Source organism: Pteropus alecto, unplaced genomic scaffold, assembly GCF_000325575.1.
Source record: "Pteropus alecto unplaced genomic scaffold, ASM32557v1 scaffold269, whole genome shotgun sequence".
NCBI lineage: Eukaryota > Metazoa > Chordata > Mammalia > Chiroptera > Pteropodidae > Pteropus > Pteropus alecto.
This window is the reverse complement of record NW_006443566.1, coordinates 295,088-319,892: the sequence shown is the minus strand read 5'-3', so window position 1 is coordinate 319,892 and position 24,805 is coordinate 295,088. Positions and strand designations below refer to the sequence as shown.

The 24,805-nt window shown below is 39.6% G+C and overlaps 1 protein-coding gene and 1 long non-coding RNA gene across 17 annotated transcripts in view; one reads left to right on the top strand and one right to left on the bottom strand.

The window, feature by feature from the left end:
* The window catches only part of LOC107196557, a 46,135-nt gene extending 41,468 nt beyond the window's left edge, over positions 1–4,667 (bottom strand). Inside the window, exon 1 of the long non-coding RNA XR_001517996.2 lies at positions 4,420–4,667. This is a non-coding gene — a long non-coding RNA (uncharacterized LOC107196557). The remainder of the gene's footprint in view (positions 1–4,419) is intronic.
* MKX (mohawk homeobox) overlaps positions 3,464–24,805 on the top strand; it is a 58,196-nt gene continuing 36,854 nt past the window's right edge. For 8 of the 16 annotated variants that reach the window (XM_025041250.1, XM_025041239.1, XM_025041241.1 and 5 more), the window contains exons 1-4: positions 5,764–6,030; positions 7,792–7,951; positions 15,626–15,779; positions 16,216–16,551. In XM_025041250.1, the coding sequence (XP_024897018.1) occupies positions 5,843–6,030; positions 7,792–7,951; positions 15,626–15,779; positions 16,216–16,551 (838 nt within the window). In that variant the 5' untranslated portion in view covers positions 5,764–5,842. Of the gene's footprint in view, positions 3,681–3,907; positions 3,933–4,259; positions 4,471–4,778; positions 4,859–5,191; positions 5,423–5,763; positions 6,031–7,791; positions 7,952–15,625; positions 15,780–16,215; positions 16,552–17,749; positions 18,997–21,457; positions 21,580–24,805 lie in introns of those variants that run through there. The other 8 variants (XM_025041245.1, XM_006924167.3, XM_025041249.1 and 5 more) reach the window with 8 other exon arrangements.

Genomic DNA, 24,805 nt, shown 5'->3' with positions numbered 1-24,805 from the left:
GAATTTAGAAGTATCTATCAAAATTTTTAAATCATGTTTCCTTCAACCCAGCAATTCTACATCTGTGTAACTACTTCTAGAGAAGTACTTACATTTGTGCAAAAAGAATCATATACAAGAACATTTGATGTTCAGTATAGTGAAAATTGAAAAGACAGAAACATTCATAGGGGAATGTCTGAATGGATGATGGAACATTCTATAATGCTTAAAAAGAAGGAATTACATTTATATGTGCTATTACAGAAGTTCTCTATGAAATCATGGCGTGAAAAAGTAAGTTTTAGTTTAATACTCTGTATGTAAACACTTCTATATAGTCTCATTTATTTAAAAAAACTCATAAAACGAAACTATAATGTTTTGCTTGTATTCACGTATGCGAATGAATAGGAAAAGGTTTTAAGGATGCACATGAACCAGCGGTGGCCACCTCTGGGGGCTCGCCTCTGAGAAATGTGATTGGGTGGAGCTGGCTGAAGAGAAAGTTTGACTCGTACTCTGTTCTTGATTGCTCAGAGTGAAATTTATGAAGAAGACCTTCTCTGAGAGAATTTATTCTGTGATTAAAGTATAAAGCAAAAATGGCTTGTGAGATATTTGGGGGCCACCCCGTCTACTAATTCGCTCATAATGTTCCTGCAGCTGTGTCTTTCACCACTTGTTATGTTGTTCTACTTATCACTCCAGTATGTATCTCTCCCACTAGCCAAGTGTGAGGTGAATCTGCTATTTGATCCTAAATTTCCTATTTTACACCATTCGAATGGGAAGTGATAGTCATTCTCTGACTTTCTGATTTATTTCATTGCCTATAAGTAATAACTGGAAAAAGAGAGTTTAAAAACAATCATTACCTTCAAAAATTTTGACAAATATTTGTTCTGAAATGTCAGTTTCCTTGGTAAAATATCGAAACGCTAAAAATTAAAGTTTCTTTTTTTTATTAGAAAGTAAAAATTACTTATATTTATAACTATACTAGAAGTACAATAGAATAAATTTAGATTTCTGCTAAATGTTCTTAACATTATTCTAGCTTTAGCAATACTTAGCTTTCACATTTTAAAAAATATCTTAATAATGTAAAGCAAATTTGTAGAAAACTGAATCAACTTCATTTTACACTTTAGTAAATTCAGGCTAAACCAACATCAAATTAACCAGAATTTAAGATTAGGGCTCAAGTCTTCTGACTTCCGGCCTAAGTTTTCTTTCTCTCTTACATATGGCCATCTCCCACAAACTACATCCACTTTCTTAAATCTTTCTAAAATTGAAAGTTTTACTTCTGAGGATTATAATACAGCATTTCATTTAGTGAGATTGGGAGGTAGCATAAGAAGCTGAATAAAATTCATTTTAGGAAAAGGTGACATTTAAGGTCATGATAAATGTATCTGAATGGTGGATTAAAATGAAGAAGATATTTCACTCTTGCAAAAAGGATAAAACTTACAAAAATAAAATTTTGGTCTATCAAAAAATTCATGCTCATTTCTATATTTGAAAGGGATTCTCCACACAATTTCATTTTAAAGTGGACTCTCCATTGTTCTTTCAATTTTAAATGCATTCTAATGACTAAACTATTGTCTAAAAGAATTCTCATATATTAATTTTCCAACGACTTATCTGAGAGCAAGGTATATGTTACTCCTATACTAAAAAAAATAAAACATTTTAAGAAAGATTGTTATTGTATATTTTATATCAGATTTAAAAAGAAACAAATCTTACTTGTAACTATATCTTAATTCAAAATTCTCTAAATGCATTTTAAAATTGTGTAAGTACAGTTAAGACTAAAACAACAAAATTCATTTGTCCTATAACTGCCTATATTAGAGCATACAGCTCCATAAGTCAGTGAAACAGTAAGCAACTGCATACATGCCTGTTGCTTTACCTAGCATAGCTGACCAAAATGCATGTCAGAGCGGCGTGTTACAGCTGATTTCATTATCATGTTTGGTGACTGCCATCAGTCATAGAGATCATAGAAGGGAACAGGCCTCTTTCCTCCTGTAAATTATCAATTAGAACTGCTTTTGTTGTAAAACTTAGTCGCTGCAACTCTGTAGCTGAAACTCTATGATGTATCCCTGACATTAAGTCCCTACAGCGAGGCTTGCAGACCGATGTCTGCACTGAACCCACATCATAGCAAGTCAAGTGCAGCGCCAATGACAAGATTCTTCCGCTGCAACCGCAAGTTATATAATGAAAGAGAACCAAGAAAATCGGCAAACGTGATCAAATGATAATATTTGTCTGCTTGATGAGCAAAAATGTAAACCTACGTCCCTTTCTGCTTTAGATTGTGCCACTGTCCGATTTGCTGCCACGTATTTTGGGAGATAACATAATGCAAAATTCGGGGGTCTGGTTAGTCTTTGAAAAAAATAGCTTCGGTATATATTTTAACCGCTTCTAAGCCGTATAAAAGGAAGATGTTTAGGTGGGCCACTGCCCCAGCGCTGGCCAGCCACCTTGAGAGGAGAGAAAGGACAAACGATGCTATGACTTTCAGGTTTGGGTAAATCTACTTTCGCTCTTTAAAAAAGATGAAAGGTGTCGCTGCAGCAGGGAGGCCCGCGGCGAGAACGCGGGCGCCTTGGTGCTCCGCGCCTTGACGATCTTCTAGGCTGCCAGAAGGTCTGAGCTCCCAGTTGCACCTAAACCACAGGTTCGTTACTCTTATATTTGGAGTGACGGTGGGAAGCCAAGTATCAATAAGAGGATCTGATCGCCATTCTTTCTCCTTGCACCGCGTTCTCGCTCGGGATTCTTCTAAATTCCGTTCACTTTGCTTCGTGCAGATCCCTAGCCCGGGGCTCGCCCTCTCTTCCACATCTGGGTCATCGTGGGGTGGATACCTGGGCTCGCTCGTCGCAGCCTTGCCTCCCTCCACCCCTATGCCTGGAGGCGAGCACAGCCTCTCCAGCCTCGGAAGCTGAACGTGTGCCTGGCGTTGAGACAGCTAAGATCTCAGAAGCCCAGTGACACCAGAAAAGAGGCTCCTGGGGCTCAAGCGCCTCCTGCAAAAGGCTCTCTCGCGTTGTAGGCGCAAACCCAAACTCGAACTTGACTCCAGCTAACCGCGAGGAAAATTAAGGGCACGCTGTAGTGGTCTCTCCCGCCCAGCCACTCGTGAAATTTCCTACACTTGGGCCAGCTAAGACACGGGATTTGCACCGCAGCCTTTCAGATCGAAGAGCCGGAGCCCGGCGCTACTCGAGGCTTCTCCAATTTCCTCCCTAAGTGCGAAGGTAGTAGTCTCCTTGCGGGGCTGGGAGCCGCGCCCGGCTGGGAAGACTCCGCGGGCCGGGGGCTCCCCAGCGGCGCCGGCAGCGGCTGCTCCTCTGCTAGGGTTAACTGAAGTACCCGCGGCCGGGCGGGCGCGGAGGCTTCCTCTCGCCGGCCCGGGAACGTGGATACCGCGCCCGCAGGATGTTCGCCGGCTGGGCCAGGCAGTCAGGAAACATGAGAAGGCCTCGGTATTCCTGTTCCCGGGCCGCGCGCGCCCGTCTGGGTAAATAAAGCCGAGACGACGGCGGTGGCGGCGGTGAGCGCGCTGGAGCCCGCGCGGAGAACATGCGGCGGGGATGGGAGTGCGCCTAGCCTCGACGCGGGACAGCCAGCCGCCCTGCCGCCGGCCGCCGGTCCCACTGTCCCAGGTACAACCCTCGCGTCGCCGAGTCCCCGCCCGGGGTCGCGGGATCGGAGGCTCCATCTGGACGCGGGCTCCTCGGAGACCCCCGCCCTTTCCCCCACCGCCTTCGGCGGCCAAGGCTGGCGGGAGGGTCTGCTAGGAGCCTGGGAGCCCCCACCTGGCCGCGCCTCCTTTGCCTTAAAATTGTTCGCGGGCGTGGGGCGGGGCGGTTCCGCCAAGAGGAAGCTCCCTAAGTGACAATTTGGAGTGAATCGGGGTAAGTGGGGAGCACAGGAGCCGAGAAGAGGCGTGGGGGACCGCGTGTGGGCTCCCAGAGAAGCTTAGGAGCCGCGGCTCGCTCGCCCCCGGGACCCCTTGCGTCAGCACCCAGCCCTTGGACCTTTGCCTCCCAGTCCCACCGCGCCTGCTGCCTGCGGACCCGACCGCGCCGGGTGTTTGTGGTTGTCATTTCTGTGCGGGCTGGGGGCAGCCAGGGAAGGGCCCGCTCTGCCATACTTCGGGACGGATTCGTTGGGAAACACGCCGTTGCATAGAGGAGGACAAGGCTGGGGCGGGGGGAGGCGCGGGGCTGAAATGGAGTATGTTTTACAAACAGAGCAGTGTGAACGCAAAGCAATAAGCACACGGATTTAAAAGAAAAAAAAACAAGGGGAGTCCTGACCTTCGAACCGGGGCTGCGAGCACAGACATTTGCTTTCACACATATCGCCAAGGCTGTATGTGTCTACACCCCAGACACGTACCTGTCTGCGCGGGAGGACTCATTCTTATGGGACGCGGGACCGCCAGCAGAGGTCTGACTTCTCCTCCCTACGAATACTGACGGGAACCTCATTTAATCGCTGTGGTCACGGCCCTGAATGTCACGCGTGGCGGCTGCTGTGGTGGCTGGAGGGCGGGGTGGGGGCGTTGGCGGAGTGGGCGCTCGGTGGGGCAGAGGATCTGTGCCTGGGTGGGGGTGACAACCCACGCAGCAGAGGGGCGGAGTGAAGGGCGCTGGCAGGGAAGCGGAGGTGGCTCGAAAAGAACGCCAGCTGCCCGGAGTCGCGAGGCGGGGAGATGGGGCGGGCTGAGGCGGCCGCGCGCCTCGGGGCGGTCACTCGGCTGCTAGGCGGCGGCGCGGACTTGCCCCTGACGCCTGCGCGCGGCGGGCAGAGGCTCCCTGCCGACACCACACGGGAGGTGAGCTGGAGGCTTTTTCCGACTGTGGCAGCAGCAGGCCGGACGGTGCGCGGACCACGATGCCTTCCGCTCCTAACACCTTTGCAGCCACTGAAATGGTTCCCCAAGACCCCAGAAAGGGGCGAGTGTGGAAAGGCTCAGAGTTGGAGTCTCACACCCGCGCTGCAGAAGAGGACCACACTGACAGCGGGCTTCCGAGGTCCCGCGCCTTTGACCTGCCGGGACCCTGCACGTCCCAGAGCGGGCTGGGGGATGGTAGGAAGACTTGGGGGTAGAGGGAGTATGTGGTGCATCTGCCACTGACGCCAGTTAACTTCCTAGCTCTGGAGTCTGCTAACTTTCCCTGCCCTCAACTCCCACCCCCAGGGACCTTAGCCTGAATAAAGACGCAGGAGGTTCAGCCAAACTATCCAGAATCTAGAGAACATGAAACTCCCAGAAATCCCCGTACGGCCTGGGACTCATTAACTGGAGCCTGCGGATGCGGTCGTTCATGTTATCCTAAATTTAGTACAGTTGTGACTGAAAACGCGGGACCCAGCGCCGATCCCGCTCCGCTATCTGGTGTGTGCTTCGTCCGGATTAAAACTCAAGCAGGAAGGCTCATTTAAGAAATTATTTTTCTTTGCCTCCGCGGGCACACCATTTCTGACTGAAGTGCCCTGCGGGCCAGATTGCCGGGACAAGGTGGAGAGTAGGGACCTGTGCCCAGAGTGTGCAGGGTGGGGGGTGGGTGGGCAGCGGCGTAGCCAGGTACAGAGAGGCGCGAGTCCCTTGGATCAGGTGCGGCAGTGCCGCTCCTCCCCTAGACTCCGCAGTCCCTGCGCTTCGGCCAAGTTCGGGGCTCGAATCGCTCAGGGTGTGAGCGCTCTCAGCTAGTAACGTAATGCACCTTCATCTCCTAGAACCCGAGCCCTGCGGAGCTCCCGGCGGCCCCGCTCCGAGGCACTGCGGCCGCGCCGGGCGCCCCTCCCAGCCCGCACCATGAACACCATTGTCTTCGACAAGCTCGGCGGCGCCGTGCTTTTTGAGGACCGCAGCGTTCCGGAGCGGGAGCGGGGCGGCCGGCCCTATGGTGGCGTCCTGGACAGTCCCCACGTCCGCCCTGAGATGGGCATTCCCGACGGCCCGCCCCTCAAGGACAACCTCGGCCTGAGACACCGGAGGACCGGGTATGCGCACCTTCCTGGGACCCCTGCCCGCCCGCATCCCAGAGGGGTTGGGGCAATGAGCGGCGCAGGCGTGAGAGTGTCAACTGGGGCCGGCGGGTTAGGGGCGCGGAGTTTCCCCAGAGGGCAGGTCTCCGCGTCCTGGTTTGGCACGTTCTCATTTTAAGGTTGTGGTTTCTCAAAATATGAGGGGATTCATTCGTCAAGACATCTCAAAAGAGGTTTGTTGGAAACTGAGGACACCTGGGACTGCCCCCGCAGTCCTCCCATACCTGGACCTCAGGGTGGTGGGTTACCTGTCCCTCTCCGGACCACGGTCGCAAACGCGCGGCTGAACGCCAGGTAGAAAGGACTGAGCAGGAAGCGTAGGAACATGGCAGAGCCAAGCAGTCGGGGCTTCCCAAGTCAAGCTAGCCCCGTGAGCATCCCCTCTCCTGTCACGGCAGGGCCTCTCTACCGCCTCGCGGCTCTCCTTGCCTTCTCCAAGGTGTTGGGAAGGTCGACTTTTCGCAAGGCGTCATAGATGCGCACGGAAAGGGGAGGATGCGGGCCTACCGGATGTCAGTTTAGCAGGGTGAGGGGCTGCTTGGGGTGGGACCGGCGGAGGGGAAGGAGAGCTCGCGGGTGGGCTGCAGACGCGTGGACGGCGGTCTCTAGCCGGGCCACCTCTTGGTGGCTCCTGGAGCGCCGGGTTGGGGAGGGGCGGCCGCCCTGGCCGTCTCCACCTGAAAGATTGCATCAGCTGCTTGTTCTGCCGCGCTGCTGGTTAGTAAAATAGAGATTAGGTTTCGTCAAAATGTTACTACCAGTCCGTTTGGATGGAATTGCATTTCAAAGTGTTTAAAGAGGCAAAGGCCCCGAGGCTGCGGCGCAGGCGCGCGAGCCTCCGGGAGTGGCGGTGCGCGCGGGCGGCCGCGCGGCGACACCTCCCGGAGCCGCCTGGGAGCGCAGCGCCCAACGTTGAGCTGCAGGCTGCTTGTCTTTTCTTTGAAATATGCTTTTCCCGAGATCTTTTTACTTTAGTTGATGGGACAGAGTTTTCCAGACTTTTTAACTCTCATCGAGAAAAGACCCCTAGAGTGTTTTTAGGTTCGACATTCTTCCTCCACGAACCCTTCCATTGGAAAGTTTCTCCCTTCCCCAAGTATCAAAGGAAACCGGAGAGATCTCGAAGAGAACCAGGGGAGCGGGGTGGCCATCACGCCTTGCTTTACTTCCGCCGTCCAGTGGGCGACCTTTCCTTTGACCACAGGCAACGGGAAGGCCTGAGACGCAGGCATGAATTCCCTGAAAGAGCGTTCAAGAGCCGGCAGCGACCTCTATGCGGCCCGCGAGGCCAGGGCCACTCGAGGAGGGTGCAGTGCAGGCGGGCGAGGGAAGGGTGACAGCCCTGCTGCTCAGATCTGTAGTTTGAATAACATTTCCTTCAAATCGCTTAACCATTGTCACCTAAACCCCTAACCTCGGGTTACTGGCTTCAAGATTTCCCCCTTTTCAAGAGAAACATAACGTCTTTCACTGCCATATGAGCCCCCTGCGACAACCAGACCATTTTAAAGAGAGATGCTGATAAACAGATATCCCCACCCAGAAATTGTGTGGCTCCTCCGCCCCAGCCTCGTGGCGTGCCGGTGGGGCTGGGTGACCTGGGGTGCCGGGTGGGAGCTTGGCGGCGGCTGAAAAGCTTCCCTGTATCGGGGACGCCGGCGAGCTGCGCCCAGACTGTGCGGCTCACCAGGGCCTCTTCCTCCCCCTGTGTCCCAGGGCCCGGCAGAACGGAGGGAAGGTGAGGCACAAGCGGCAGGCCCTGCAAGACATGGCGCGGCCCCTCAAGCAGTGGCTTTACAAGCACCGTGACAACCCGTACCCCACCAAGACGGAGAAGATACTCTTGGCTCTCGGCTCGCAGATGACTCTTGTGCAGGTAATCAGGACCCACCCCTGATCCGTCTCCTGGCAAAAGGGTGAGGAGAGCGCACACTTAGTTTTTGTGCGCATCTCCCCCTGGCGCCTGGCCCTTGGGAAGGCTGGAGCAGAGAAAGGACGGCTGGATGCTTTGGCTCTGATGCTGAGGATGATGAGGGGTTGGCACTGAGAAAGTGTTGTGTTTTGGGAGCAGTTTCTGGGTTTCCTCTCAATCCTATCGATCAGTTCAGGGCTTATGTTCAGTCCAGGAGGGATCGCGTGGTGTTCTATTAGAGAGGGTGGTGAAAAGTCAAAAGCAGAGTTAAGTGAAGATGTCTGGGAATCCGGACTCGTGGACCGTATATAGATGGATACAGATGGGACTACCCGCAGTGATTTTCAAACTGGAATGTACATCGGAATTGCCTGGAGGACTTGTGAAAACACAAATTGCTGGGCCCCACCCCAGAGTTTCTGCTTCAGTTGTAGGTCTGGGGTGGGGCCCATGATTTGCATTTCTAACAAGTTCTAGGGGTGATGCTGAAGTTGCTGGCCCTGGACCAAACATTGAGAACCATGTAGAAAGGCAACTTTCATTAAGACCTCGTATTAAAGGTTGAGGACGGAATAACTTTCAAAATTGCCTTTACAGACAAAAAAAAAGGAGGTAGGTTGAATGGGCTAGAAGTGGGTTTGGATTTTTTTTTTTTTCTTTTTCTTTTCTTTTCTTTTTTTTTAAAGAAGCGACCTAGGCATTAGCTAGAAGCCACAAAATTTCCCTGGTGGTATCTTCTTCGGGATTAAGAGGCAGATTTCAAATGGTTGGGTTACTTGTCAAGTGTAGAGAGATAGTGCAAGTTCGTTTCTTCTCTAAAGAACATTACATTTGACTAGGTTTCTCTCTACATAATCTTATTTGATATTCACAAAAATATTGTGATATACAGGAGTTATTGTCAGCATTTTACTGATGATGTAACCAAGATATGTCACAGCTAAGTAAGGTTAGAGGTAGGTCTGGAAATGTAATATAATTCCAGATCAAATGCTCTTTCCAACACACCACAGTTTAATAAATATGGTGACATGAACTTTTATATATGCAGACAGAACATATGTATTCAGAAAGAAGAGGAGGAGCTAAATGACCTGAGAAGTTCAGACATTATAGTAGCACATCACTATACTTGCGAAATTTTGGTCATTTCGATAACTTTATAAAAAGGAGAACCCCAAAATAAAAAATAAACTTGAACTCATAGATAATATAAAAATTGTTTTTCAAAGTATTTAAGATTATCATTTAGGAATTACTGGAAAGTTTAACAAAGCATGAAAGTTGACTCTTATTCAGGCATATAAAAACTATAATATGCATTTCTCTATTTTCAGAATACAATTGTAGAGAAAAACATCTGTTTTGCTTCATATTAACAAGCAATGGTATTAATAGTGATTTGCTGCAGCACTAGAGGGGAAAATTAATTTAGTGGTCTTGGCTTAATATCTGTTTAACATAAAACTGTAACTTTCAGTGATTTACAAAAGTAGTTTCTAAATAAATTATTCCAGTCAGAAAAACTTGACTTATGAAAATAAACGCATATGTTTAAATTTCATTTTAAACAGGTATGCTATTTATTTTGAAAATACACTAAATTTTAGAGCTATTTCAGTATTTCACAATGATGTTAGCAATAAAACATTATATTATTTAAGTTGATTATATAGTTCCATATTTAATGCTTGCTATTCTTTCATATAAAAGCCAAAACTACTTATGATATAGAATATTTTTTAATTATAAAAAGTAACATTAGTTATTAGCAGAGACATTTAAATTTTTATTTGTGGTAGTTTTGTTGAGATGCAATATAAGTAGTTTTGATACAGAAACAAATTATTTTCTAACTGTAATGATAGTGCAAACACAAAGAATTATTTTTCGCCTTAAAATCTCGGTAAGGCTATTACACTTTTCTAATTTTCATGAAGTTTTCATTGATGTAACAAAAAATTTTTCTATTACATTTTCTTTCTCTTACACTAGTCTTCAAAAAATGAAAATGCACAAAATTCTGTCATTTTCAAATAGGACAAAGATAATTATTTATAATAATAAGTGACACCTATTTAATGATTTCCAAATTTTATAGTAAATGAAGTTGGTTTCTGAAACTTTAAAATGATAAATGGGAAAAAAATCAAAATATATAGTACAACCAAGAGACCATATATATAATAAAGTTAGGTTCAGTTATTTTCAATTAAGCATAAGGGATATCTCTTTAAGAAATATGTGTATATATATGAATACACATATGTATCTATCTCCCCACTTATATGATTATATATATGGGGGGGTGTAAAAGTCAGATATACATTAAACATTCAAAGCAAATTCTGACTCTGTGGGAAACCAAACACATTATATAAACATATTCTGGGGGAAAATATAAAGTTGTAATCTGAATAAAGCTTTTTGATCGCTGCAAATTAGACCCCTGTTTAAACAGGGTTCTCTCACTGAATAAATTTCTCCTGTGGAGTCAGGCTTCTTGAGAAGAGTGATCACGTCTTATTTATCTTCATACCTCCATACCACCCCAGCACAGCACTTTCTATATAGTAAACTATCTCTCCATGGTGGTTGAGTGAATAGGTTCTAATAGGAAAATACCATTATTATCACCACGTGCTTTCCAAAACACCTTTCTGAAAACTAGAGAATGTCTTGAAATCTGACAAAGATAAGATAGTTTTTAAATCCATCCCATTGTAAGGAATACACAGAGGGCAGCTTGTTATCTTTAAAGCTATATGATGGTTCTACAGAACAAGCAAGGGTATAATTAATTTTAGTATTTTAGCATATCTGCAAATATACCGTATTTTTATGTCCATAGCAAATATGGAGTGTTCCCCTTATTTCTCGTTCCAAACTCTTATTTCTAATTTATTGTGAAACCTCCTATCTCTGTTTCTCATAATTTATATGAATAAGCTGTTAGCATAACTTTTATTCCTTAACTACAAGACTATCTTATACTTTGATCACTTCTTTTACATTTAAAGCTTTTCTTTTGGTTGTGTGTCAAACTTTTCCTAAGAAATATTTTGCTTTATTTTGTTGCTTTTAAATTGATAAGGAGGGGTGTAAAACCTGGTCAGCAATCTGCATTAAGACTAGAAACAAAAAGCTGAAACTTGAGTGGAAGAAATATCTTTAGGACCACAAAATGTATTTTTTCCGATAAAGAAATCCTAAGGATACAAATCAGCACCTACTTTATCCCTGAAAAATGAAGCAGAAAGAATATTTACACAATTTTTGTTGTTTTTACTCACTAAATTTGGCAATTTGTCTTAATGTGCTATAACTATGTTTGACTCTCATCTGCATTATTAATCTGTCATCTTACTTCCTAATGAGATATGAACATTTTTATAAATTTAACAGAGAGATGATTTGTGTGTGTGTGTGTGTACATGCGTGCGTATAGTTTCGACTCTAATCAACCAAAATTTTCCACTGTGCTTGATTCCTATGGCTGACTATTATGCAAACATTATAAAAATATACTCTGTACTCTCAAAATATAAAATTTTATTGTGGAATAATATAAAGTAGTATACAATTGGGGTTTTGTATTATTGTAAGAAATGGATCTTACCAAAAAATAATTGCCTTTGGAGAGTTTTTAAAAGGGCAGAGGCTGTATCTGGTTTGAATATTTTCCATTGTTTATGTATGTATATATTTTAAAATATACTTACAATTTTTCTGGATTATAAGAGTGAAATATCTCCTTGGGATGGTTTCTTTCATCACAACACAGAATGCAGTTTAATGATTGGATGTTAATGCTTCCTCCTCTTACAGTAGAATTTTCAAATTCCTAGGATATGTCCATGCACCATTTGGTTAAAACTGCTATGTTGCAAGATTTTGCCTCCTATGTTGACATAGCTCTGTTTTTGCTTTATATGAGTGCTTCTGCTGAGATATGTATGTAGTTAATAACTGCAAGGACTATGGCAACTGTTAAATATTCAACAAAATCTCAGAAAGGTCCTTCTATGTTATTACAAGTGCCATACAACATGGCGTGGAAATGAGGTGTTCAATATTTCACATGAGTAACTCACAATAAGTTTGTTAATTCTGTAAGTTCTCAGGTGGACAGATGCCAGCATATCCCTTTGGGTTTACTGTAATGATTGCTTGGTCAATATGATGAATGTAAATACCTCTATCAGAGTGGGATGAAAATTACTTCATTTTCTTTTCAGCTTCTAGATATTTGGTTCTTCAAGCATTCACTATAAAGTACAGTGTTTTTAAAGCTCTGAGTTTGACCTTAAAATGCTGTTCCAGAACTGACCCTTGGTAAGGAGGCCTGCTTCATGTAAAATAGGATTTAAGGAGAATTTGTATGATAACCTGAAGGAATCCATAGTCAGTTAAAGGTAGAAAATTTGAGCTGATATTTTTACCTTCGGCGAAACTGATGGAGTTTGTATTAATTCCTCAGGAAAAAATTGCAAAAAAACCATTTTTTCAGATTTGTTAACCAACTAAGTCATGGTGTTTTCACGATTTAATGCAAGTAGATATTAAACATCTTATATCCAGCCCTTTGGCTGTACTGTAAATTTCTGGTAATAAAATATATTAGCAGAATAAATATATTAGCAGATTGGGTACCCATCAAACTTATGAAATCAGTTTAGAAACAGCCTATATTAGATATCGGCAAACCTTTCTGTAAAGTTTCCTAATATGTAATTAATATACTATGGGTATATAAAACATAAAAAATGGATACAACCCCTATATATGAAAAATCTAGTTAATTCCACCATGACATTTAAAGATCTCCATTTTTCTATGTTAGAATTATATAAATTTTTTTAAAATTAAAAGGCTGTTGCATTTTAATAAAAATATAAAGTTTTATAAGAATTGGATTTTACACTGTACTATGTGGTAGTTGTGTTAGGATTTAAGGTTAGTTAAAAATTAGGGTTAGCTAAGATTTAAAGTTTGAATTATAGGATGTTTAGTAAAGAAAGTAACACAAGTTTTGGAGTTGGAGTTTAATAAATATGTGACATAGGCATAGAGGAAGTTGCAGTGTGTCCTGAGTGTGTGAGGGGGCAGAGAAGGACATAAAAACACATATTTCATCACTAGAGAGAGTAGTGGTTGAGAGCAGAAGGTAGGTTAGCACCAACGATAAAGAGAATTATCACCGTTGTAGGAGAGTGTGGGCTGTATTCACAGATGTTAGTTTTTAGAGTTGACAAGCATGTTAGGAACATCTAACACATTTTATAGATGAAGGATTTGAAGTTCAGAAAAGCGAGTGACTTATTTCTATTCACACAGCATGTTTTTGGCAAATTCAGAACAGCAAATCAGGTCTCCTTCTATTATACCACAGTTATAGGATAATGGGACATCAATGGGGATTTGAAGATGTTAAGTGATTAAATTATAATGGTGCATCAACTTGAATTTGATGATAGTCCTTAAGATCCATTCAAGTGGAATGGAAGTTTAAAAAAATAATGTTCTAAAATTCATAGTAAGCAGTAAAGAGGTCTTGGACAAATATTTTGGCCATGACTTGGAGACTAGAAAGAGGTTCGAGAAATGTAGTGAAGAAATGGACCAGGCATTTGGTGTTTCCATAGCAATAATTCTTGTATCACAGTTAAGCATGTATAAGTTCTTCACTGCTAGTCCTTCTGTGTGTGCAAGGGACAAAGTTTATCCATTCTGAACACTTAGTCTCATGGCCAAAGCATAAGAGCTTTATATATAAGAGATATACATTTGTTGAACGAGAAGTCCTAGCAGTTGTCTGTCTGTACAGATTAGAAAAGACTGAGGACTTGAAGTCAGACTAAATCATAGTAATAGTAGCACAGCTTGACAGGAAGAGGGGTCGGTGAAGATTTAGATTTCTGAAATGCCATGGTGAGTTATTACCTCATTGTACATAAGTTTAAAAGAGTGATTATTGTTGCAAAGACACAAAGGAGGCAATATCGAATATGTATGTATTACATATGATATATTTCACACATATATGCACACATATAAAGTCGTATAACAAGTACATCCCAGGAGGAGCTTATATATATATAAACTGGAAAAAATTGTCATGTTTTACCCATGGGGATAAAGAGAAAAAAAAGATGTAGCTTTGTTTTTTTAAAAAGTAGAAATCATCACAGGTCCGTTCAACAATTAGAGCTTGAGCGATATACAAAAATTGTGTCTTTATAGTTTAAATCTAAAAAAAAAAAAAAGGAACTTCCAGTGCAAGCATTGCCACACAAACCATTATGGTAATGTGGGGTCATGTTCTGGAACAAATTGGCAGAAAGTCGTAATTCTCTTTCCACATTTCATTCTTTTAAAGGCAAATATCAGCCCCTCAGGTTTTTGGTGTATATATTCTGATGATAGCCTGATATTTTAAAAGAAACCTCAAGTACCATGTTAGCCTCTGGAAGTCCAATAGCACCTTATAAAACCATTGGAAGTAACTTTGTTTTGCAGTGTTCATTTCTTTGGGAGCTCTTGGCTTTCAGCTTAAAGCTGGGTGTTATTTGGCTTTTTTCCCCCCTCAACTTGTCTGATGGCTCTGTCTCTGACTGTTTTGCCATCTACTCTTTTATAGTCCTACTTCCTTAATCGATGAAGGCTTCCAGGGATTGGTCCTTGACCATCTTTTCATTTTGCTTACTCTCACAACTTCAGCTATCTTCTCTGTGCATTTGACCCAAATCTGCTCTTATTCCTCTCCCTTAAGTGTCAGGTACCATTTTTATGATTTCTGTATGCTTTTCTGGTGCCTCACACTAAACATTCCCTAAACCAAACACATCATTTCACCCTTAAACAGTTCTCCTTTCTTTCTCAAAAAGACACGATCCTTTCCTTGGTTTACACAAGTTTAATGACTCAAGGTCATCTTTCTCTCTCCCCAATTCCTCACGCACCACAATGTCTCTAGAATTTGACTTATATTTGTTCCAGTGTCCTCTTTATTGGGGACATTATACCTGACATATTCCTCCATAGCCTACCTTAAATTTCTCTTGAAAACTTGAGTCACATGTAAAAGTAACCCCACCTTCCTTTGGACTCCTATATGGTTTTATTTTAATGCCTCTTCAGCCATTCTTCACATTCTTTTTTATATTAGAGTTATTTGTATACTCTCCTACCTCTCTTATTAGACTGAAAATTTGATGGCAAGGTCTCTTTATTTTTTATTTATTTTTTTTATTTCCAGAATACAGTAAGTGCTCGATCTCTTTAGTAAGTGCTCAGCACATTTGTTGAATGAATGAATGAACGAATGGAATGATGTCCAATACTGTTATGTCCTGGGAATATTCAATGATCAGAGATACTGAGAGAGGCTTAGGCCCCTCATGGGAAAGTAATTGCATGATAATTGGATAACGGATAATTTTTTATGTTTTGTTAATTGAAAAATAATACTTTTTTAGGTATTAAAAAAATTGAAAAAAATTGTACTGTTGAAAAAAAATTGTACTGTTGAAAAATTGAAAAATTTTTTATGTTTTGTTAATTGAAAAGTAATTGCATGATAATTGGATAATGGATAATTTTTTATGTTTTGTTAATTGAAAAATAATACTTTTTTAGGTATCAAATTGGTTTGCTAATGCAAGACGTCGGCTTAAGAATACCGTTCGACAGCCAGATTTAAGCTGGGCTTTAAGAATAAAGTTGTATAACAAGTATGTCCAAGGAAATGCTGAGCGGCTTAGTGTAAGCAGTGATGATTCGTGTTCTGAAGGTTTGTTCATATTTTTATTTTGCTTTCTTGGCTTTGCCTCTGTAATGAGAAGTTCACCTCAATTGCTATTTTTAAGGTCGATCCCACAAAACATGATGGTGCCATAACGGTTCTTTTTTATTGCATGAGGTAACTTTGCTTTTACAGTACTATAAATGACCAACAGAATTATGGCTGTTTCCTCTTGTTTATAGATTTATTGTGTGTCAGAATAACATTTTCTATGAAATTCATTAAAATTAAAATACCGTAGGGAGAGCTTATGTACAGTCCTCCTTTCCTTTGCCTAAAAAATTAATCTCGAATATCAAGGATAATTTTACACACTTTAAATATTTTTGCTTTGCATGTATTTTTAATGATTAAATATAGTAGTTGGGTGGCTGGGGAAAAGTGTATGCAAATGCTACCTGGTGATATTTTTTTTCCCCCTTAGATGGAGAAAACCCTCCAAGAAACCACATGAATGAAGGGGGCTATAATAATCCAGTTCACCATCCTGTGATTAAAAGTGAGAGCTCAGCCATAAAAGCTGGAGTGAGGCCAGAGTCACGAGCCAATGAGGACTATGTGTCACCCCCAAAATACAAGAGCAGCTTGTTGAACCGTTACCTTAACGACTCTTTGAGACATGTCATGGCCACAAATGCTGTCATGATGGGAAAGACAAGGCAAAGAAACCATTCAGGCTCTTTTAGTTCCAATGAATTTGAAGAAGAATTAGTGTCTCCCTCATCATCAGAAACCGAAGGCAACTTTGTCTATCGCCCAGGTAAGTCTGTGTTTTTTTGTGATACCTTATTTAAAACCATTAAAACTGCAGCAGAGGGAGGGGTTTATTTCGACAGGTATAAAGGCATAATTTTTATTGCTTTTGCATCAGATTATTTACATATTGCCCTTAATTAGGTTTTAAAGGTTTTGTTTTGTTTTTAATTACTAGATATGCTTGTTAGTAGATGATGGGAAATTTTCATTCTTAATAATAATTTTTAATCTTAATAATAAATATTCTTAGAGGAGATATATATTGGTCTTTGTGAATAAATTTTAATGGAAGGATGTCCAGGATTCCATTGCCAGCCATGCAAATAGTTTGTATTCCATCTTTTCTCTTAAATTCTTTAATTGCTAATAATGGTGGAAAATGAATACAAATTAGCATGGCAGCCAAGACTTTTGTGATGGAACAGTTTAGGTCTGGCTTAAGTTGTTTGGGAAATTTTCCTTTTATTCCTGGAGAGCACAAATAGGGCTGATAACCAGCTTTGGAATTTTTACTTTTATTCCAGAATCAATGAATTGATTCTTACTTGTACAAAACTTTCAGATAGAATAGCGAGTTTGGTAATATTTGACTTCAGTTCCCAGAGAACTTTGCTCCTGAAGAGTGCTTGAGCAAATTGCTTCAAAACAAAGGATATGTGTGACCTACATTTAGTGTAGAGAGTCGGGGTCCTGAAAACGTCAACAAATGAGGTTTGAAATGTTAGAGCTGGAGATAACTTCAGAAAGTATCTAGTTCAGCTATGTTATGTCATAGATAAGAAAATCCAGGCCAAGAGCACTCAGCTCACTATTTTTCTCCAGATCAATAATGCAGCTGAGCCTGCACAAGAGGTAGGAAGCACGTTAACTACTACTAGACTACTGTTACTCTTATTATACATACTAGTGTAGCTGCAACTAGACTACTATTACTGTTTTATTACACAAACTAACATAACTACTTCTAGACTATTACTGTTATTATTACACATACTAATATAACTACTACTGAACTATTACTGTTATTATTACACACGCTGCCACCAATTATTTATTGATTTGTTATGATATGCTAGGCCCTATGCTAAATACTACACAAATGTTACTACATGTAGTCCTTAGCATATCAAGGAGCTTGATATATGACTAAAAGGACTTCATAAAGGAATTTATAAATTTATTCTGTTTTACATACCTTTCAGATTATTCAGCCAGAAATCTGATTTTCAAGTGTCTACAAATGTGTATAAGATATATTACCTCTGAGGATTCAGAAAAATAATCTCAATGTATTTTTAAAGACTTAAATCAACCTTATTATTTGTTTGCATCTCCAATTTCAACTCCAAACAGTACAAAATACAAAAATAGTCTTGTAAATAATAACCAGATCTAGGAAGAAGTAACAGATGCAGTAAAAAACTATTAGCTAATAACAAAAAATTTTAGAACTAGATACAAACATCTAACTAGTGTGACCAGAGCAAAACTTGGAGGTAATTTAGAGCTTTGTGAATGCTGATTTACAAAGAAAGGAAAATAAATCAAGTCATTTAAGTACAAAGCATTGAAAGAAGAATAAAAAGAAAAGAAAGGTATAAATGAAAGCTGAAAAATAGATAAATAAACCAATAGTTGATGCTTTGAAAGCAGTCATAAAAGGAATAAGCAAAAATTGACACAAAGTTAGAAATGAGAAAGGGGATAAAGCAATTAATATATAGGCATTAAACAAAAAACACTGTTAAAAATTATGATAAATTACTATACATGATTGTTGACAATGTACTATATGTGAATGTGTAGATGAAATGAATTGGTATTATCCACACAATTTAAATTAAAAACTCATAATGAGAAAAGTTTTAAATCACTACTAATTCAGGAAAAATTAAGATTTGCAGTAGTTAAGTTCCCAGAACAACTTGATAGATTCATTGAATTTCTTTCAAACTATAAGAAATAATTAATTCCTATGCTTTATACATTTTTCTGAAACATATAAAAATACGGGAAGTTTCTCAGTTTTTAAAAATGTAAATGTTATTCAAACCCCAAACCAGATTAAGATAGCATAAAACTCAAAAATTTTATTTATGATACTAATACTGACTATGAAATACCATGAGAAGTATTAATAATGTAATGTTAAGTGAAAAACAATTTAAAAGTATGGGAACACTGAATACAATTATGACAATACAAATATGTATAGAGAAAAACAAGAAAGATTTTTGGAAACAATGAAAATTAATTTTGATGAAGTAGAGTAATTGAAGATCTATTACTTTAAAAAGTTTCATATAAATAAAAAAGCAAGGTCATTGTCTGTGAAATTTACCCAGTGTAATGAGTCTTCTGAAAATGCATGCTCTTTTCAGAGGTGGCAAATTAAAAAAAAAAAAAAAAAATCAAAGCAGGAATAACATGCCTGTATAGTTGATGCTTTTCAAAGTTAAATATCTTGGCCATTTATTTTTATTAAAGCATTCCAATGGACTACTCATTTGCCAAGTTCTATTTTTAAATGAAACCTATTTTTTAGTTATGCAAGCAATGAGAAAGCAGCCTAGACACATAAACTTCTGGTTTTTCATGCATGTTTATAAACTTTAAAAGAACAGAATACATTTTTTGGGTTTTGTGGATGGAGAATTAAGACAGACTGGTGGTGTAAGACTGGTCTGCTAAATTTCAGACCAAAACAATAAATGGCTGTCTTCTATGAGAACTGAGTGACAACATTGCTGCAATTGTAGCTGGGTTACCGCTCATGCATAAATAGTAGAACAGGGGATTTCAATAAATACTTTCTGAGCAACTGCTATGGTTTTCTCTGGCATACAGACTTACTTTGGATTCCTTCAATTCCTTCTGGTTATAACTTCCTTTCCTCACCTAAATAGAAATCTTCTAAGTCTGCTCTTAAATACCACTTCCCTTCCCAAGTCTATAGTAGTACAAAGATTTCAACTTTTAAATTCTTTTTCAAGAATTGATCACCTTTAAATACAATTTATCAGTTTATCTGTGCTAAGAAATGTATCAATTTTTCATTCATTTTTGTAGAAGAGTTGCTATCTCATGATGCATTTTTTAAATATATGGAATCAAAAAGCCAAATGAGAGAATTGGTGTGTGGAAGGATAATATATCACTGAATTTCATTTCACTTATTTGTGTTAAGTTCTAGGAGGGAGATGACTGGTATATTATAAAAAAGTAATTGTAATTGAAGATATTACTAGATACTATCATAATATATACAAACATGTTTTTATTGATTTTTATGTGAACATTAAATATTTCTCTATAATCCACAGTCTCCCGCATCATGCGGGGAAAAAAAATGTTCTTTTTTCAGGGGCATAGTAGGCTCTCAATAATGTTGATTAAACGTTTCTGATGGTAACAATTATAATATTAGAACTGATCAGAATTATAAAGGTCATTGCTTCTAAATACAATTAAATAATACTCAAGAAAATTTAGCGCTTCCGTGTCATCTGTTGAATTAAGTCATCTAAATTAAAATTACAATCCGTTTTCATCATGTTAGGTTAACAGATGACAATTTTCAGATATTTAATGGAGTGAATTCCCCATCACAAACTGACCTGCAGACCTCTAGCCCCTAGATGGATCTGCTCTAAGTTATCAGGATAAGGACTCTTGCCATCATATCCACCTCCATTCCTGATGGATCAGTCCTCATAGATTCTAGATGGGACCATCCACCAAGGAGTCATCTTCCATCTGTGCCACCTTACAGAGTGAGTCCTCAATGGAGCCTTTCCTAACTTGAATTAGAGTTTGTCCTCAAAACCAAATCTATTAAATTTCCTTTTTTTTTTTTTTTTACTGAAAGAGAGAGGAGAGGTTGCTAAGAAATGTACTGATGGAGGAAATCAGGAAATTAGGAAATTTTCCCCTCTTCTTTTGCTAGACTTGAGGACAAGTGCCTATTCTGTTCTCTCTTTTTGCAGCTCACAAATGATCCACTTTTAAATGGCTAGTACATTCTGAGCACCACAGCTCTGCCGGCATATAATTCATAAATTTAACCTGCTCTCACAAGACCGAATGTTTAAACATCATCTTGTTATACTGCCTAAAATCCACCTTAATAATACACAAATGATGTTGCAAAAACATAGGAAGATGGGGTGGGGGACTCTTTTCTCTGTTAGTGTGAATTAATCAGAATAGCTACCTCTCCCCTTGACTGAGGTGAATATACCTGAAGAAATGGAGATTTTGATTGAGAGGAAAAAGAAGTCATTTATTTAGTACATAGGAGACTGGGAGGTAGAGTGCATTTGAACTCACCTGCCACAGGTGAAGCAAAATGAGAGAACGAGGCATTTTGGTTACTGAAGAAAGAGGAACTTGGAAATAGAAATTTGGGGAGGATAACAAAGGCTAAATGCCATTGCCAAACATTTTTTCTTGGCTAATGATGACCCGTAAGGGAAGAGATGTTCTTTTTGCTCCCTCTTCCTGTACACTCGTGTACTTTAGAATTTAAGCTGCTGTCACCAGTAGGAAAACCCTGGTATGCTCGTGAGGTCAATGAACCATTGAATTAGCTTGGCATTTAATCTTAATTTATTGCATAGTTTCTTTGGAGATTTGCACTCTCAGTTCTAAACAACTGATTTATCAAGTACTTTTCTGGGACACAATCCATTCATATATGAGATGCTCTTTCGTACATTCTTTCCACATATAAAAATGTTTATTAAGAGCCACTCCCCACAGGCCCTGTTCTAGGATTAGTGGAATCCTGGGTTTTGTGCTAGGCTGCTCATCAAAGAAACTAGTCAAGTGAAGCAGAAGAAAAATTTAAAGAGATGCCTTGGCAGATCTTTTTGAACAGCGAGTAATCACTTCAATTTATGTTTCATCAGTTTTAGATTTTGTATTTGGGGTAGCTTGAAAGCCACATGGCCGTCAATAGAAGACTTCCTCAAGAGCCAGCTGCTAAAGATAACTGGTGTTTCTGTGTACAGTTGACTCTTGAACAACACGGGTATGAACTGTGCTAGTCCACTTACATGTGGATTTTTTTCATAAGTACTGTAAATATATTTTCTCTTCTTTCTGATTTTCTTAACGAGTTTCTTTTCTCTAGCTTACTTTATTGTAAGAATACAGTGTATAATACGTATAATGTACAAAATATGTGTTAATCGACTGTTTATGTTGTTGGTAACAGTTGAATATTAGTAGTTAAAATTTGGTCAAAAGTCATATGTAGATTTTCGACTGCATGGGCGTCAACGCTTCGAACCTGGGCATTGTTCAAGGGTCAACTGCATATGCTAGGTTTTTCTTTGGGGTTTTGTAGACTAGTAAGTCTACTTTGGACCCTTTTATTTCCCTTTTTATTCTTGTCACTTCCTTGTTTTTAGCGAAAGAATTAAGCTTTGCCATTTTGGATTGTTCCCGACATTCTTTTCCTGGCATGCAAATGACTGTTGATGTACTCCAGCAGAGAATCATAAAACCCTCTATCAGCAGCCCAGTTAGTGACATTTAAAGGGTAGTTGAAAGGTTATCCAATTTCTTGTCTTGTATCTTTACTACAAAAATACCTCACCTTTCAAACACCATCTGGGAATGAGGTATTCTACTTAAGTGAAATTTCCAGATAGAAATTTAAGTTCCAATTTTTAAAATGTAGGATTTCTGCTCTCCTAAACTTATAATATTAAACATAGCATGTGGGCTGTGTATCAACATCCTCTCTCTTCTCCCTCATTTTATTGCTTTTTATATGCTCTTCCACCCTTCAAATCAGTAATGTTAGGATTAGCCACAATCCTAAACTTGGCCCTCACTCCTTTGAATACAGAATGATGTCTTTCTGATGACATTTTTAAAAAGGATCTTTTCTAATCAGTTATTTCAAAGGAATAATCTTATAAATGAGATTTATAGAAATGCTGACCTTTGAGCATTTACTATAGAATTATAAAAATTTAAGCATTATTATAAACACCAGAAATTCTTAAATATTTATCAGTGATGATGATGGGAAAACACATTCATATGGATTATTTCTGAAATTCAAATTAGCTTGATTTTTGAAATTAAATGTTCTCATGAATTCACTTGTAAACTTTAAGTGAAATTTATAAGTGTTCCACCTACTGTTAAAAACGGAAAGGTTAATGGCAGACAAAAATAGAAAAAAGGAACAAATATTGGCATGTACAGTTTGCTGGCTCCTTCAGGGGTTAGCTTTTCATTCACTTTGTTTGTTACTCGCGATCACGTGAAAAACCTAAATGTAGATGCTGAAACTTACAACTCCGTTCAACGACATGATTTACAAACAAATCGAAAGTATTCAGCAGCGCAGTTTAGAAAATGTACATGTTTTTTAGGACCGTGTTTGATCCTGACATATTTTGTTATTTTATGTTGTATTTCCTTCGTGTGGTACCTAAGAATGGTATAACGCTGATTTCATATTTGTGTGAATGTAAGACAAACTGTTTTCTGAAATGCAGCTGTATTCTGTCCTCTCGTGTGCTGATTCTCACTGCCTTGTATGTATTAAAATCTCTTTCAGGCTCTGAAATAATGTTTTACTCATTTTTATAGTTCTCCTAGCACTTACTACAGTGTCTTTCACATATTTGCTACATAACTTTCTTAAATGAATGAGTTAGTGTTTTAATGATTTATTCTGTCTGTCTCTTAAGTCATAAAAGACATTTTGTTGTACATATGTATATGTTGATCTGTGTCTCTGAACATGATAAAAGGAAGAAAATAGGGCTATATAACTTTTAATGGGTCAAAAAGAAAAGGCAAATACAAAAAAGTTAAAACCGGAGGAAAAAAGTAAGCAAAATGAAGCTTAAAATTATGAGATGTTTAAGAGATTCAAAATAAAAACTTAGAATTAACTGAAACTAAACAGATTTTTAAGTAAAAGAGTGCCTTTCAAGAAAATGCAAGAGTGAGAAATAGAAAAGGTTAGCTAGTTTAAAGAAAATCCACCAAAGAATAAGAAGTATAGCAGAAAGACAAATAAAAATCCATGGAGCTTTAATGATTTTGACTTGACTTAAGTAGTGATACTTTTTGTCTCTATCTAGCGCGTTGCCTTGTAGGTGAGACTTAAAAGGAACAAAGCACAGATTTAGACCCATTGATTTAAACTCTTCTGCCACATTCACTCTCAGGGTTGATGTGACAGTTTTGACTTTTTAAGAAGGACTATTTTTAATCGTATGATAGAATAGGAGAAAGTCTATGCAGGCATTTTACATTTTCTCTCTCCTCCATATGTGAGAGTAAAGATCCCATACATTTTACATATTTTCCAGTAAAAAATGAGTTTATGAACATGAAATTTTGATTCTGCAGGAGAATTTTCTGTGTTTTGGCATTACTTTCTACTGGCATTCAATCAGTTGTAACTGATTTTCTGATACTCTGTGCATTTCAAACTTGGTACAGTGGTCAGTCACATCCTGGTGCAATCTCATAGAAGTGCTTGTTCATGTCACTATGTTTAAGACTGTGTCAGTATTTCCATTCAGAGACTTTTTCATTCCCCAGGGCTTCTAAATAAGTCATAAAAATTCAAGCCAAACTCAAAGTTGGCATAAAAGGGCCTTTTTTCCCCCCTTTCTCCTATGTATAAGGGATATAAGTACATAACTCCCACTAATTCTAAATTTAGTTAGGTTTGTAAACTCTTTACACACTGACAAGACCAAATAAGATCTGTTGACACCACTCCAGTCTGGTACTAAAAAGGATGTCAGAAAGGTTTTACTGTCTTTGAAAATAACAAGACATTCTATTTAATGAATACGGAAGTGGTTTCTTTTCTTTCTTTTTTGGTTCGTTGCAGTTAGTTTTTCTTTCTGCCTCCCTACTTTGTCTCTAAAATTAAACAGGTATGTTTCTATGTCAAAATTTGTCTTGTTGATGTAACAGAGGTTTTACTCAAGATAAATATGTGTTTTCTTCCAGTTCACAATTTTGGTACTTTTCAGTTTGGGAAGTTTGTGTTCTGTTTCCTATTAGAAATTATACCATTTATAAGTATAAGTTTTGAGGAAGCAAAAAATAATAGTTTAGTTTACTTTGTTCAATTGCTTTCACAAAATTTGAAGTTTTTCTCGGTTTTCAGTTTAGACAAAGAATGACATTTAAATAGCAGCTGTATAATGACTCTTTTCTCTCTTTCTGCTTTGACCATTTCGTTACCCAATTTCTCTCATTCATTGTAC